The sequence below is a fragment of the Xyrauchen texanus genome, chromosome 39 (genome assembly GCF_025860055.1).
Source record: "Xyrauchen texanus isolate HMW12.3.18 chromosome 39, RBS_HiC_50CHRs, whole genome shotgun sequence".
Taxonomy (NCBI): Eukaryota; Metazoa; Chordata; class Actinopteri; order Cypriniformes; family Catostomidae; genus Xyrauchen; species Xyrauchen texanus.
In genome coordinates this window covers 34,765,253-34,780,298 of record NC_068314.1, presented here as the reverse complement: position 1 = coordinate 34,780,298, position 15,046 = coordinate 34,765,253, and the positions used below count along the sequence as shown (strand labels likewise).

Sequence of the window (15,046 nt, the reverse complement as noted above, 5' to 3'; positions counted from 1 at the left end):
CTTATTACATGTATGAACAGTTAAGAAGATATTAATGACTTCCAATTTTGTTTTAGATGAAAACCATCAGCTTAAATTCCACCGGGTCAAAACTGACCCACGAATGCAAAAGGAGGGTTAATACTTTAAGTTGCATCAAGCTACAATGTATCCCAATAATGCATTCTAGAATGCATTGCCTTTGTTGCATTGATTGCACAACTTAAGGAAATTTAAAGTAAAAAAAAGGACTACGCAAACCTATTATATTACTTCTGAAAACATGGATTTAACCACTGGAGGCTTATTGATTACTTTTATGCTGCTTTTATGTGCATGCTGGAGCTTCATCATTTTGGTCACTATTAACTTCCATTATGTGGAGAGCTGAAATATTAATCTAAAAAGCTTTATTTGAGTTCTGCAGAAGAAGTCAGTCATATACATCTGGGATGCTTGAGGGTGAGTAAATGATGACAGAATGTTATATATTGTTGAGTGTTATTTGTAAGTAAACACTGAATCTGTCCGCGGCCGGCTGTGATGTGATCATGCCTATCGAGTATGGCTATTTTTACCCAGATCAGGTAAGATACAGTAGTATGATGGGGGGCTTGACAACTGCCCTTGAAACTTCTGCTAAGCTCCATTACACCAGGAGGTGCTAAACGTAAATTTAAGAATATTCAGGGCTTGTTCTGGCTGACTGCCACCCTTGAGTCCCGAGTCCGAATCCAGGGTGTGCTGAGTGTCTCCAGCCATGTCTTCTAAGCAACCAAATTGGCCTGGTTGCTAGGGAGGGTAGAGTCACATGGGGTAACCTCCTCGTGGTGGTGATTAGTGGTTCTCGCTCTCAATGGGGCGTGTGGTGAGTTGTGTGTGGATCGTGGAGAGTAGCATGAGTCTCCACATGCTGTGAGTCCCCGCGGTGTCATGCACAATGATTGGCGGTCTCAGAAGCGGAGGCAACTGAGACTTGTCCTCCAACACCTAGATTGAGTAACCGCACCACCACGAGGACCTACTAAGTAGTGGGAATTGTGCATTACAAAACTGGGATAAAAGGGGACACATTAAATAAGAGCAGTCAGGGCTAGATTTTGTATTTTACTTTAATCACAATAGCATCAGAGTATACAGTAACAGCACAGAAATAATATTTTTTAAATTAGAATTATCAGTCAGATAGCTTTCTTTAGAAATGAAGCTGTTTGCAGAAGTTTCCTCCACAACTCAGCCGCTAACTGTGACAACCGTTGTGAGAGACTATTTTCCTATCACTGGATTTCATACACAAAATACATTGCTGTGTTTACATTGTACTGTTGTTATTAATTGAACCAGAAATTGACATTTTAACAACTGTCAATTTTTACAAGTGCACAACTAAAATTTTCTTTCATTAAATGACCACCAACCAACTTTTATCATCACAACTTTACAGCTTCTTATGCATTAGGACTAGGAGCACATAAAACATACAAGAAAAGTATGAATGAAAATTCAGTGTGCTGTTATTGAAACTAAAGTAATCATCTTGTTTCAGTCTGTAGATTTAAAGGATCGAGCCTGAATGGAATAGGAGCACCCGAATATAGGACTGAACACATTCCAGTTACCCAGCAGCAACCATTCTGCCATCGACATTAGTGTTGGTATTAAAAGCACCTTCAACATTACTGTATAACAGGCACAATGATAGTGAATGTACTTAAATATTACGTGATTAAAGTTAAGCTCAATCGATTTCGACTCGTACCTTCTTTTCTGTAAAAACAAAGCAAAGATCTGTTACAATGTGGCACTTACAATGGAAGTCAATGGGGCCAATACGTAAACGTTTAAGTACTCACGGTTTCAAAAGTATAGCATCAAGACATAATATGCATGTTAACTTGATTTTAGAGTGATAATATAGCTTACTAATCTTTTCTGTCTAGTTATATTCAATTTTACAACTTCGTTGCCATGACGATGAAACACCACAAACCCTAAAACGACCATAAAATGACAATTTAAACTAACTTTACAGCTCAAATAATACACAAGTTTTAACAAAAGGATTAATGGAAGTGCTTTTCTACAATTATAAGCTTCATATTTTTGCCTTTTAAACCCTCAAAAAAATTGGCTCCATTGACTTCAATTATAAGTGCCTCACTTGAACCTCCATTTTTGGCTTTTTTTTATTTATTTATTTTTTTTTTTAATAAGAGCAAAGAATCTAAATTAATTTGAGGTAATCAGAATTAAGCCACAAATGCTGTTGATTGAGCTTAACTTGAACCCGGAATATTCCTTTTACACTGTGACCTTATTCACTCTAGCGACAACTTTGGTTTTTAATGGGAATGACAATGAGGCTGTGAGGGATATATTTACAGTCTCTTCAACGGGCTGTACTGCAATTTAAAGTGTTTTTAGATCATTCCACGGACAAAACATTAATCTGTCCAAGAAGATTCAATATACGAAGAACTCCAGACATCATGAGTTGTAGAAAATCAGATTATACAGCTTTATACCATTCGTGCCATTGAAGTCTATCCATCACAGCCTCAATGTCATTCCCATTCAAAATCAATGATGGCGCTAGCATGAATAAGGACTATTAGTGTACTGTAGGTTGCTTGGTATGAAATGTACATGCTACCGACTACTATTATAATTAACTTGTTAATTGATAATGTCAGACTAAAAGCATGCAAAGCAAATATCTTAAAGGTACAGTTTCTTTACTGGTGTGTTCAGTGAAACTGCTCCTCAATAGTGAAATGTGATCCCGGTCCACAAAAGTGCAGCTTTAAGGGGAAACAAATTGTAAGCGCTAACCCCATGTATTGTCAATGTGAACATGCTTAGCATTTGTACTGTAGCAGTAACAAACCTAAGCACTAAAGAGCGATAGATGTCCTTAGTAAAAAAAAAAAATAATAATAATTGAAATGTATTGTTTAATTGTTGCTCCACCATGACAGTTGTTGATTTAAAAAAGAAAGCTCATTGTAAAAGTGAACCAGTTTACACTAATGTCCGCTATAGCGCCCCCTGTGGCAACATTGAGAATGCAATTCAACAAGGCACTAAATCGTACTTGCACATGTTTCTGAATTATTATGACTTTGGAATTGTACATCTGAAATGAAGACATGGTAGACAAAGATAATAAATGTTGAGACTTCGAAACTTCTGTAAGCTATGCTAACTTCCCTCTATGCGGTCAGTCTGCCTTACTCTTCTGCGATTTTCGGGAGCACCTTCTCCAGCACAGTGCACAGCATTTCAACATTGCTAGAGTTACAATCAGCACCACACAAAGCAGAAAGCCAATCACATCCAGACTGTGGTACTGAAACCAGTTTAGGTCATGGGCAGCAGGTCTCAGGTGGTCCGCTCCCTTGTGTCTCATAACGAACTCTGTCCAATAGACTGCAAGGTCCAGGGGCTGCATGGGACGGTCGTTGTGTATAGCTGAAAGCTTCTCCATTCTTTCTTTATAGCTGCAGAATGAATTGAGAGATTTGGAGGTGAGATGGGGTGTATAAGCAGGCAGACAATTCCCAAAAAGACAGCGAGAAAAATATTTTGAGTATAATAAAGTTATAAGTGCATCACTGTAACCCAGATTTTCTCCCCTTGTACTCCCAATTTGGAATGTCCTATTCGCAATTTTCTCTAAGTCCTCGTGGTGGCATAGTGGCTCGCCTCAGTCCAGGTGGCGGAGGACGAATCTCAGCTGCCTCCGCGTCTGAGACCGTCAAACTGCGCATCTTATCACGTGGCTCGCCCACCTAGAGCGAACCACATTATAGCGACGACGAGGAGGTTACCCCATGTGACTCTACCCTACCTAGCAACTGGGCCAATTTGGTTGCTTAGGAGACCTGGCTGGAGTCACTCAGCACACCCTGGGTTCAAACTCACGAGCTTCAGGGGTGGTAGTCAGCGTCTTTACCACTGAGCTAACCAAGCCCCCAATTTTTCTTGTTTTTGTTGTGGTTATTAATGTCATGCCACAAATGCCGTTGCCTGAGCTGGACTTGTATTGAACCCAGAATATTTCTTCAAAACTTCACAATGTTCTGTAAACAATCAGGCGTTCTCGTCAAAGTCTTACCTGCTGTTGTTAATAACCGTGTTGAGAGCGTTGACCAGTTCTTCTGCCGTGATGTCATGGATGCTGAGGACCACTCCCACCCCTCGAGACGCCATACGGTGCACGTTGTCAACTTGGTCGCCAAAGAGCGGAAGCATCACCATGGGAACACCATGACAGATGCCCTCATAGATTCCATGCGTTCCACCATGAGCGATGAATGCTCTTGCCTTGGGGTGACCTTTCATAAGTGACAACAACTTTGTCACATACAGGACGCATTTTATACATTCAAGCATTTGCCAGTACTTCGTAAAGATCACTGATTGAGCTAATTCAAGCACAGTTAATAGGATTAGCTAACATCATGGGTCTGAATGAGTTCTATCAATTCATTGCAATCATACCTGACGTGCCAGACAAATGAGACTTTACACAATTTGTTTAACAAAAGCTACTTCTGTGTTCTCAGTTTAATGATCCATGTTGAGGTCTCTGGAATGTGTGGTTGCCTGGTATTTAACTAGCTACTCAAAGGGATAAGACAAGTGCTTCGTCCTTGGACTTCAGAATAATAATTAATTCTCTCTGGTCACCACTTAAAGGACATTTTCATAAAACACAGCAGTTCCTCTTTCATCAGGATTATGACGGTGGCATCCATTACAACACTTTTCTAAATGAATTCATCTATTGCTTGATTACAAACAAAATAGGCAAATTATATATATTGAGAGGCTCTGAAGCATTAATAATTTGTTTGTAATTATATGAAATTCTTAAAGGTGCACTCAAACACAAAAAAGTTATAGTACTCCTAAAGAAATGAATTGTACTTTTGATACATATGTATAAAATCATGAGATGAGGACTCCTAACCTTAATAAAGCTGTTTTATTCTACATGGGGGAGGGGCACCCTCATGGGGGCAGCCATTTTAGAATCACATGACCAGCTGAATACTACTCTCTTAAACTCGCTTAACACTTTCACTCTTGGATTAAATTAGTCATGGCTGATTGTGAATAGCGAATTTCTACAATGGCTGAAAACTGTTGATTTTGATAATGATGCTGCATCCACACCACTAGGTGTCACTGTAAATCCAAGATGACATGAGCAAAGAGTTACCTTTAAATTCCACACATTTTACTTGTAATTTTAGTGTGATAAAATCACTAACTACCGTTCCTGTGCAAAGTTATATCCAATTGTACAACAGCGTTAACCCTAAAAAAAATTATTTAATGATTTTCAATTATTTTGTGGGTGGCTGTGGCTCAGTTGGTAGAGCGGGTCGGCCACTAATCGCAGAGTTGGTGGTTCGAATCCCGGCCCACACGACTCCACATTCCGAAGTGTCCTTGGGCAAGACATTGAACCCCATGGCAGACTAGCGACTTGCATGGCAGCTCTGCCACCATTGGTGTATAAATGGGTCACAGTGTAAAGCGCTTTGAATACCGTTAAGGTTAAAAAGGCGCTATATAAGTGCAGTCCATTTACCATTTGTTACTTTACAGCTCAAATAATACACACATTTTAACAGGAGAACTAACAAAAGTGATTTTCCCATATTATTCCTTTAATCTTCGCAGTCTCACAAAGCCAGACTTTCAATGAATCACCATAATGTCCAATTTGCTCCTTATACTCACCAAAAACCACCCACTCAGACAAGAAGAGATTGTCTGACATGTACAATTAAATTGTCTCTTCGTGCCGTTTAGGGGCAGGTTTACCTGAAATCGATCTGAGGCTGAGATTGTAGAGCTGCATGAAAATGAACCTGACACTCACCTGGATGAATAATGGATATCTAAGCGTCGCATCTGAACAATAAACCCGTAAAACTCACCGAGCAAGTCATTCTGTGGAAGCCACTTCATCAGTTTGACATTTGCAGGGATATTATCAGGCATCTCACCCGTATACCGCCACAGAACCTAGGAAAAAACATTATATAGCAAATCATTTTTATCTAAAGCAATTTACAGTACACTTACTGCAGGTGCAGTTTGACTGAAATGGTATTATGGAACTAGCTGGATAGAAATTCAGCATCCCTCCAGTTCAGGTACCAGCCCTACCCAGAATTTAGCACCAGCCGCAACCCAACAAGAACTCTTCTCTTGTTCTATATTCCTACACATTTTAAGAGAATCTGGGCATACTACTGCACTTTTGAAGTCTGTTGATAAAACCGAATCATATGATTCTGTATGAGGAAAGCATCTTTAAAAAGTGACAGTGAAGAGTGGCCATTGTTTGGTCTTACTGAAACACTATCCACTCCAGCAGTGTAGCATCCTGCAAAACTACCCTTCAATGTGCATGATGACTTTAATGGAAGACAGATGTTCTTTTGGACTACCTCCACAGCTCTGTGTGCAGCCTTTACTTAGTTTCACATGCTGTGGAAACAAATGGCAAAGTGGGCCCATAAATCCTACAATCCTTGATTGAGAGACAATTGAACATCTGTAATTGTGAACAGAATGGGATCAGTTCACGCAACACATCATTTGTACAGGGGGTATTCCTCTAAAAGCTTAGGAACATTAGTTCATGTATGTACCATTTCAATTGATTAGATTTATTGCTGGTTTCCTTGCTACTGCCATTCTTTTTGTTTGATAGTGATGTTCAACTTAAATGGCTATTTTAAGAAACTTTGCTTGACTGCTGTGAACCCTTTCCCCAAATATCTAAATATCTTACCCTCTGCGGGATCATACTGAAGGCCTTGAAGAAGATGGCGGCTTTCTCTTTAGGCATGGAGGAAACCATAGAACCCAGACTGAACACCACAATGCCATGCTCTCCCGAGCCCTCCAAAAAGTCCTCTACATCCTGCACAATACAATAATCTGTACCATTATGTATAACCAATGTTGTCAACTTGTAGAAAGAAAAGCAAGACATGTTTTGATGGCTGGTATTGAATAAAACGAGAACAATGCAAGAGCTGTTTTTTATAGAAAAAGTTAGTTATGAAAACTATTTATGAATATTTAGACATTCCCCAGGTGACACTTCCCGAAATGTTTCCGTTATGTTCTTAGCATTATTGCATAAGTGTTACACATCTTGTCTTTCCTCTGACTGGCAGCAGTCGCCACTCCTCTGTTTTAGCACGCTATGTTTTTCATTTTCTCCTTCAGATATTTCCTCTTGCTCAAGCCAAGAAATGTTTGGTATTGCACTGCAATTCAGTCTCCAAAATGTTGCTTTCAGAGATCCAGCCAGAGATCAGCTAAGTGCAGGGAGGGAGTTGCATAGCAAAGAATACAGTGAACAAACAATGTTGCCTTAGGTAACATCAAAGCCCTGGAGGGAAGAGTCAGATTACCATGATAGGTAAATAATGCATGTTAGGGCAAAGTACCAATGTAAAGGCTAAAAAATGTAACCCATATTTCCAGCACTGATATTGACCCCAACCAAAGGTTATAAACCATAGCTGGGTTTAGGGGTGGGGAGGTGGTTCTGGGGAATCGTAGGGGGCATCATCTCCCTTGATTTTCATCCCCATAGAAGACCGAACCAGTCACCGTCCCTGTTATTAACCAGGACAAGGAATTATTCTGTACTGAACATGTTTATAATTTAGATTAACATTGAATTAAAAAAAGCAAAACATTTGACCAATCCACATAAATTTAAAAGCGCCTCTGGTGACTTACTGCACTAAGTTCTGAGCTCTTCACACAGTTGATGCCTCCGATGAAGACCATGTTTGGCATGATAGGCCTGGGGTATTCAAATGTGAAATCATATCTAAACAACCAGATAGCGCCATGGCCGATGAGCTCCTGGTAGGTCACATCCGCATCCAGGTATCTAGAGGCAAGTTCGTCAAAACTGGCGTACATTATTCTACAAAGCGCCAGCTCTATGGCACTCATGATAAAATTCTGGATGCGCTCCACAAAGGTCATTCTGTCAGTGCTTCCGGAATGAAACCGAGGTACATAGGATGGTGGAGAGGGACACTGCGAAGCCAACATGTCTATGCCGCAAGGCAAGCTGCGCAGGAAGTAGATGGCAGGGATACCAAGAGCAGAAGCGATAATAGGCCCACATGGCAGGAACGGGTCGGTGAGCACCAATTCAAAGTTCTCCTGCTTCAGTTTCTCCATCAAATGTTCGTTATAAAGGAGCGACTCACATCCACGCACCTGCGTCCCCGTGAAGTTCAGCAGCATTTCCACTTGGAGAAAGATGTCAAACAGTGCAGGGCTACGTTTGAACACCTCCTGCTGAAATCCCCTCAAGCTGGTGGACAGCTCCTCCTTAGAGATCTGCACCGGGAAGGTCTCTGTGCGGAAGAGTTCGGAACTCTGGATCAAGAGGTTGATCTCAGGCACCAGGACCAGGATGTCATGGCCTCTCTGGGCTAGTTTGGTCACCAACACATTCATGCTGAGCCAGTGGCTGCCTTCAACAGGCATGACCAGCACCCGGCCACCCTGTGCAGGCCTCAGCCAGAGTAGCAGCAGCCCTGAAGCCAGCCCCCACAGCCAGCCCTCCTTCAGCATAACTGGGTCTGCCAAAGACCAGACACAAGCACTGAAAGTAAAGGAAGGGAGAACTCCTCCTCCAGGAAAGGGGGTTGTATTTTAGACTCTCTCGTGTGTGACTACAAAAAAAAAAAAAAAGAGAGTGAAAGGAAGAACAAGAGGGAGAGGGAGGAACAGGAGTTGTCTGCATTGTGGTTTGCAGATGCTAATAGTGCAAATCTTTCTCTGTTGCTTTACAGTAGTCTTGATGAAAACATTTCCTGAGTGAAAAAAGGGCTTTGTGCAGCCAGCTGTTACACAACACCCAATTAAATAACCTCATACATGCTTTTACACAAATTCTTAGAAGAAGAGACAATATTCAAAATCAACAGTTAGTATAAACTTCATATTAACATGCTAGTGTTTTTACACATCGGTGAACTTTATAGTCCATAAGACAGATGCCAAAAGGAGTCCTTGTGGTTAAGAAACTGAAGCCTTTCAACTTCAAAATTAAAGCAGGAATCCCATGTTTGCACACATAGGAATAACTACATATTTAGTACCGGAGGGCTCAAAGACCAGTCTGCAATCTGCTGTATTTGCTCAAAGAGTGTAACCGCCATTTGAAGAGGAAGTTTGACTGTTGTTAGATCAGCAAAAACCGGTGACTCCCACCTGCACCTCCCCCTTCACCTCAAACCCAACTTGCGTGAGAAGCTCGCCACTCCTTTCCTTCCCATCTGCCGCTTGTTGGAGATGACATGACCCATAATAGACTCCCACATGCTTTCTAGACAGCTTTCCAAAACAATTGGATATCCACAGAGCATATTTCGCTCAAGAAGGGAAAAAATCATTATATTTATCTGTGTCATAAAACAGAGATTCGGGGTGGACTATAGTGTTGCCTGATCATGTTGACCTATGGATTTGTACCATATAAACCATTGATAATCAGCTGTGTCAATATAATGATGTGCAATTTATAAAAAAAGGTTTAAATGACATTTTCAGGGTCATACCCCAGGCCCATGGCAGCTTCTCTTAAACCATATAAGCTATTGATGCATGTTCTTACACCGACTGATTAAAGGAATATTCCGGGTTCAATACAAGTTAAGCTCAATTGACAGCATTTGTGGCATAATGTTGATTATACAATGGGGCTGACTGGGGCCAGTCCGTAAACATTTCAACAGTATAGCCACAAGACATAAACAATAGCATGTTAACATGATTTTAGTGTGTAAAATAGCTAACCAACCTTTTTTGTGTGAAATTATATCCAATTTTAGCATTCATAACTTAGTTGGCTTGACGATGTAACGCTGTAAACCCTAAAACAGTCGTAAAAAAAAGATAATTTAAACATGCTTAAAGCTCAAATAACATACATTTGAGTTTAAACTTAAGAATAAATGTAAGCTCTTTTTTTGCCTTTAAACCCTCAGAAAATTGGCCCCATTCACTTCCATTTTAAGTGCCTTAGAAAATAGATTTTTGCTATTTATTTGTTATTTTTTTGACCAGGGTGTGCAAGTTCATGGCTGTTTACGTCAAAAGCAGAGAGCAGTGTTGGGGAAGCTACTTTGAAACTGTAGTTTGACAAGCTACTCATAATTTTAAGTAGTTAAGCTAGTCAAGTTACTCTTTTGATGTTACTATCAAAAAGTAGCTAGCTACATTGAATCTACTTAATGAGGCAATATTTTTTTTTAAAGTAACTATCAAACCAATAATACCACTAATGACATTTATTATCTAATGTATTAATTAAATACATTTAATGTGTTTAATGGAATATATTAATGAATAGTAACATTAATACAGTTAATAATGGCCATAAAATAAAATTCAACAGTAAAACAAAAAAGTTCAGATGCCATTAAAAATCATTTGTATACTGTACTTCACACTTTTCAGTCCTGCTGTGGCCAGGTGTAGCCCACTTCCCTAAAGATCACATTTTTATGACAAACTTTCCTTAGACTGGCATTTAGACTCATCACATAATATTTAGTGTGGATAATATGTGAATAAAGACTCGGGGCTTGTTTCTCCCCTCATCTGGGTTCATGCTCATTTTATTTTCGGACTTTTTTGCCATTTGACATGCAAGTACCGCTTTACAGGTCACATACAGAGATTGCTCGACAAATATTTGTTCGCTTTGTTCTGGTCCCAGAAAAGTGGAAGTATGGTCATCCTCGATTGTTGCATAATAATACAGGCCATACATTATTTATTTTACATGAAAATACTAGCTAATTAAAGGCTAAGAAGTGGAGAAATCAAACAGTTCTGCATGATCGTAATTATTATAATAATATATATGGAGTGGTGGTGGTGTAGTGATCTAAAGCACATAACTGGTAATCTGGTAATCAGAAGGTCACTAGTTCGATCCCCACAGCCACCACCATTGTGGCCTTGAGTAAGGCACTTAACTCCAGGTTGCTCCGGGGGGATTGTCCCTGTAATAAGTGCACTGTAAGTCACTTTGGATAAAAGCGTCTGCCAAATGCATAAATGTAAATATACTGTATATTTATAAATGTTATAATAATAATAATAATAATAATAATAATAATAATAATAATTCACTCACTGCTCCCAGTAACACACAGATGATGAGAAGCGAAATAAACATATTTAGAACACAAACAAAATCCCTCAAAAAGGCAATAATAACTTTTGGAATTATTTAATTTAAATATTAATAGTTAAATATGCTGTTGTGTGATCTATTAAGAACAAAGTGTCTGAAACATTCTTTGTTTCATAGAAGAATAAAATGGTGTTCTTTTATCATTCTCAGATTGACCTGCCCCTGCAGGTCTTGTAAAGGTAAACAAACAGTGGCTGCTCGCTTTACATAATCATCAGACAATCTCTTCTTATCCAAGTGAGCTGTAATAAGCTCTCAGTAGATGGCGGTTAATTCACTATTTTTGTTTGTGATCTGCCATTACAAAAGAAGAAGTCAATGCTGCCTGATTCTGATCAGCAGACAGAAATATGATGCCAGATCGTCGGACGTTTTGCTGGTAAATGTTTGGCTAATATGCAATAAGGAAGGCTATAAATTATAATCAGACTAACATGATGTAGCTTTTGGTCACGCTACACCGCTACTTGCTTCAAAAAGTAGTTTGCTACTGGAAAATCTACTCTGTTTTAAAAGCAGCGGAGCCACTGTGAAGTTACTGAAAAATGTAGTTAAGTTAGTAGCATCGCTACATGCAGTTAGCCACTCGCTAACAATGGCAGAGAGTAACCTGATGATTTCATCTCACATCGTTACAAATTATATGGGATAGTTATCAGCATATTGCTGGGCACATAATCACCGAGTAAATATTGCAAATGCTTACGACTCATTAACTCTACTGAAATAACATCGCATTTATTTTACTATGTTCTATTGCCGTAAAATGCTATAAATGCAGATCCAGTTGTTTGTTTTCGCTTTCCAATTTTATATGATCTAATATGACCATGTCCATGATTATTTCAAACACTACTGTCTGCATATTCCAACTCTACCAACCCAGACTCTACTTTACGGCCTTCGTTGCTTTTCCTGTGCAGATAACGTTATGTGTTCAGTTTGATTTCTCTGTATTCAGTTACAGCTAGCTTGCGATTACTACCTCTGGAAATGTTACTATTACAAATTAAAATTTCCAAAATATTTATCCTTCAATGCAAGTGAATGAGCCAATTTTTGGAGGGTTTAAAGGCAGAAGCATGAAGCTTATAATTGAATAAAAGCACTTACATTATTTATTCCATTAAAGCGTGTATTATTAGAGCTGTAAAGTTGTTTTAATCATCGTTTTAGGGTAACGAAGTTGTAAAATTGTATATAACTTTACACAGAAAAGATGAGGAACACTAAAATTGTGTTAACATGCATATTGTTTTTTAAATTTGCAGACTCACGGCATGTGGAGCCTCATTCTACTCTCCACGATCCACGCACAATCATGAGGAGGTTACCCCATGAGACTCTAGCCTCCCTAGCAACCAGGCAAATTTGGTTGCTTAGGAGACCTGGCTGGAGTCACTCAGCACACCTTGGGTTCAAACTCACGACTCCAGTGGTGGTAGTCGGCATCAATGCTCGCTGAGCTACGATGGCCCGAAACATGCATAATGTCTTGTAGCTATACTTCTGAAACAGTATTTTAATGTTTACGGTAATCAGAAGGTTGCTGGTTCGATCCCCACAGCCACTGCCATTGTGTCCTTGAGCAAGGCACTTGAGGTTGCTCCGGGGGGATTGTCCCTTTAAAATTGTCCCTTTTGGATAAAAGCAATTACACCACATGACATTTTAACTTTAAGCCATTGTTTTGAAAAGATGGACCAGGATATTCCTAAAATGTTTCCTTTTGTGTATAAAACAGTTTTTTTTTTTTTTGGGTGAACCAACTTTACAAACATAATTCATGCTCTAAACCCACCTTTAAAATAAAGTGTAGTACAACCACACATCTCTGCACTCACCTCAGTCAGAGCGTTTTTTACTGCACAGTTAATCCCTCCAATTAGAACCATGTTGGGCATCAATGGTTTCGGAAACTCCAAGCTGAAATCGTAGCGCAGCAGCCACAAAGCTCCAGTGCTCAGAATCTCCACCACACTCACATCTCTCTGCAGAAAACGGGACACCACATCCTCAGTTGACCAGTACATCAGTCTACAGAGCAAAGGCTCCAGGGCAGTCACCAGAACATTCAGCACACGTTGATGGAAAGACATACGGTCTGAGTTTCGCGTGAAGAACCGCGGGACGTATGACGGAGGGTCCGGGCAGGCTGTGGCGGTTGAGTCTAATCCACAGGGTAAGCCTCGTAGCATATACACAGCGGGTAGGGAGAGGTTATAAGCTAGTACGGCGCCAGTTGGCACGGCTGGGCTGGTGAGGACAGCATCAAAGTTCTGCTTCCTCAGGAAGTCCACTAGCTCTTGGTTGAACAGGAGGCTCTCAGCAGTGGTCCTTTGGATGTTCACAAATTTCCTCATGTTACTGATTCTCGTACTGATGCTCTCCATCAGTGGGAGCTGCTTACTCTCCATCACCTCGGCATTCCGAGCCTGGAGCTCTTCCAGTTGTTCCCGTCCATATGGAACTGGAAATGTTCTAGTAGTGAAGTGTTTGCTGGGTCCAAGCCGTATACTTATCTCTGGGATGACCACCATCACCTTGTGACCCCTGCGGCCCATCTCCTCCGCTACAGCCTTCACGCCAGTCCAGTGGCTCCCATCCATGGGAACCACTAAAAGCTTTCCAGTCGCACCAGGTTCGGCAGGTTGCGTTGCCACTCCGAGGGCTGCAAGAGCGAGCATAAATGCAGCCAACGTCCATCTGTTGTTTGGGCCTTGATATTCCAAGCCTGTACTCGAGGTGTGATGCATTCTGGCTCAACGTATCATGCAGGTCTCTATTCCCCTTCTCTGTGTTTGGATCAAGGCTGGTTTTGCAGTGTGAATAACATGCAGGATTTACCAACCGCTTGATTAAATTAGATCTGTTAGTTTAGTGACCGTTATCAAAAGTGAGGAGCAATCAGAGCGAGAACGAGACAAGTTGACAAGATCAAGCTGAGCTTAAGAATGTGTTATCTAGCAGTTAGAAAGACAGTAAAAAAGTATTCATTTAGTCACTGTGACTAAGATGGACAGGAAAAATCAGCACAATTTCTGCATTGCAAATGAAAGCATGGGCCTGGCAATTAATTACTTGGGTACAAAGTTCCGCTCATCTTTTACAGTCATTTCACTGACTGAGATCGCAGGACCTTTGGCACACTTTCCAGCCTGAATTCACCTTTAGGTGCAAAGCGCTTTACACTGTTACCCATTCATACACACACACACACACGCACATGCACGGCGGCAAGGTGCTAGCCTGCCATTGGGAGCAACTTGGGGTTCAGTGTCTTGCCCAAGGACACTTCGGCATGTGGAGTCATGTGGGCCGGGAGTCGAACCGCCAACCCTGCGATTAGTGGCCGCCCTACTCTACCACCTGAGCCACAGCCGCCCATATAATAAATAAATACTGTAAATGTCCCAAGTAATTCAATTTAGCACTAGGATTCAAAGCTTTGTACATAGTTAACACTTTTTAAATTAATAAGAAATTGAACAGGTAACCAATGTAACGATGATAAAATGGGGCTAATGTGATCATATTAATGATCAAGTTTCTTTATTGAACTTACCTCCCAGTAATGCATTACAATAATCTATTCTTGTGGTAATGTTCCTGAGGTGGAAGAATGCTGTTCTAAAAACATTGAACATTTTATTTATAAATTACATAATACACAATTTCTTCGCTGTAGAAGACAACGTAATAGTACATCCATCGAGAGTCAAATTATATATTAGCAGCTTATTTTGTTATTATTTTTAGCAGCTGGGATGTCACCCAATTGCCCTGCTGCGGGGG

General features: G+C 40.3%; 1 protein-coding gene across 3 annotated transcripts; it reads right to left on the bottom strand.

Moving 5' to 3' along the window:
• Positions 1-2,159: 2,159 nt before the first annotated feature.
• Positions 2,160-14,129, bottom strand: ugt1b1 (UDP glucuronosyltransferase 1 family, polypeptide B1). 3 transcript variants are annotated; one of them, XM_052111205.1, is made up of 6 exons: positions 13,672-14,101; positions 7,762-8,370; positions 6,797-6,928; positions 5,934-6,021; positions 4,097-4,316; positions 2,160-3,479 (listed from the first exon to the last, which is right to left on the bottom strand). In XM_052111205.1, exons 1-6 carry the CDS (start codon positions 14,005-14,007, stop codon positions 3,200-3,202), a joined length of 1,665 nt encoding a protein of 554 aa, XP_051967165.1. In that variant the 5' UTR covers positions 14,008-14,101; the 3' UTR covers positions 2,160-3,199. The 3 variants fall into 3 exon arrangements, with proteins under 3 accessions (XP_051967165.1, XP_051967163.1, XP_051967164.1); XM_052111203.1 differs by lacking the exon at positions 7,762-8,370 and having other exon boundaries at positions 13,096-14,129; XM_052111204.1 differs by lacking the exon at positions 13,672-14,101 and having other exon boundaries at positions 7,762-9,488.
• Between the last annotated feature and the right edge of the window lie 917 nt (positions 14,130-15,046).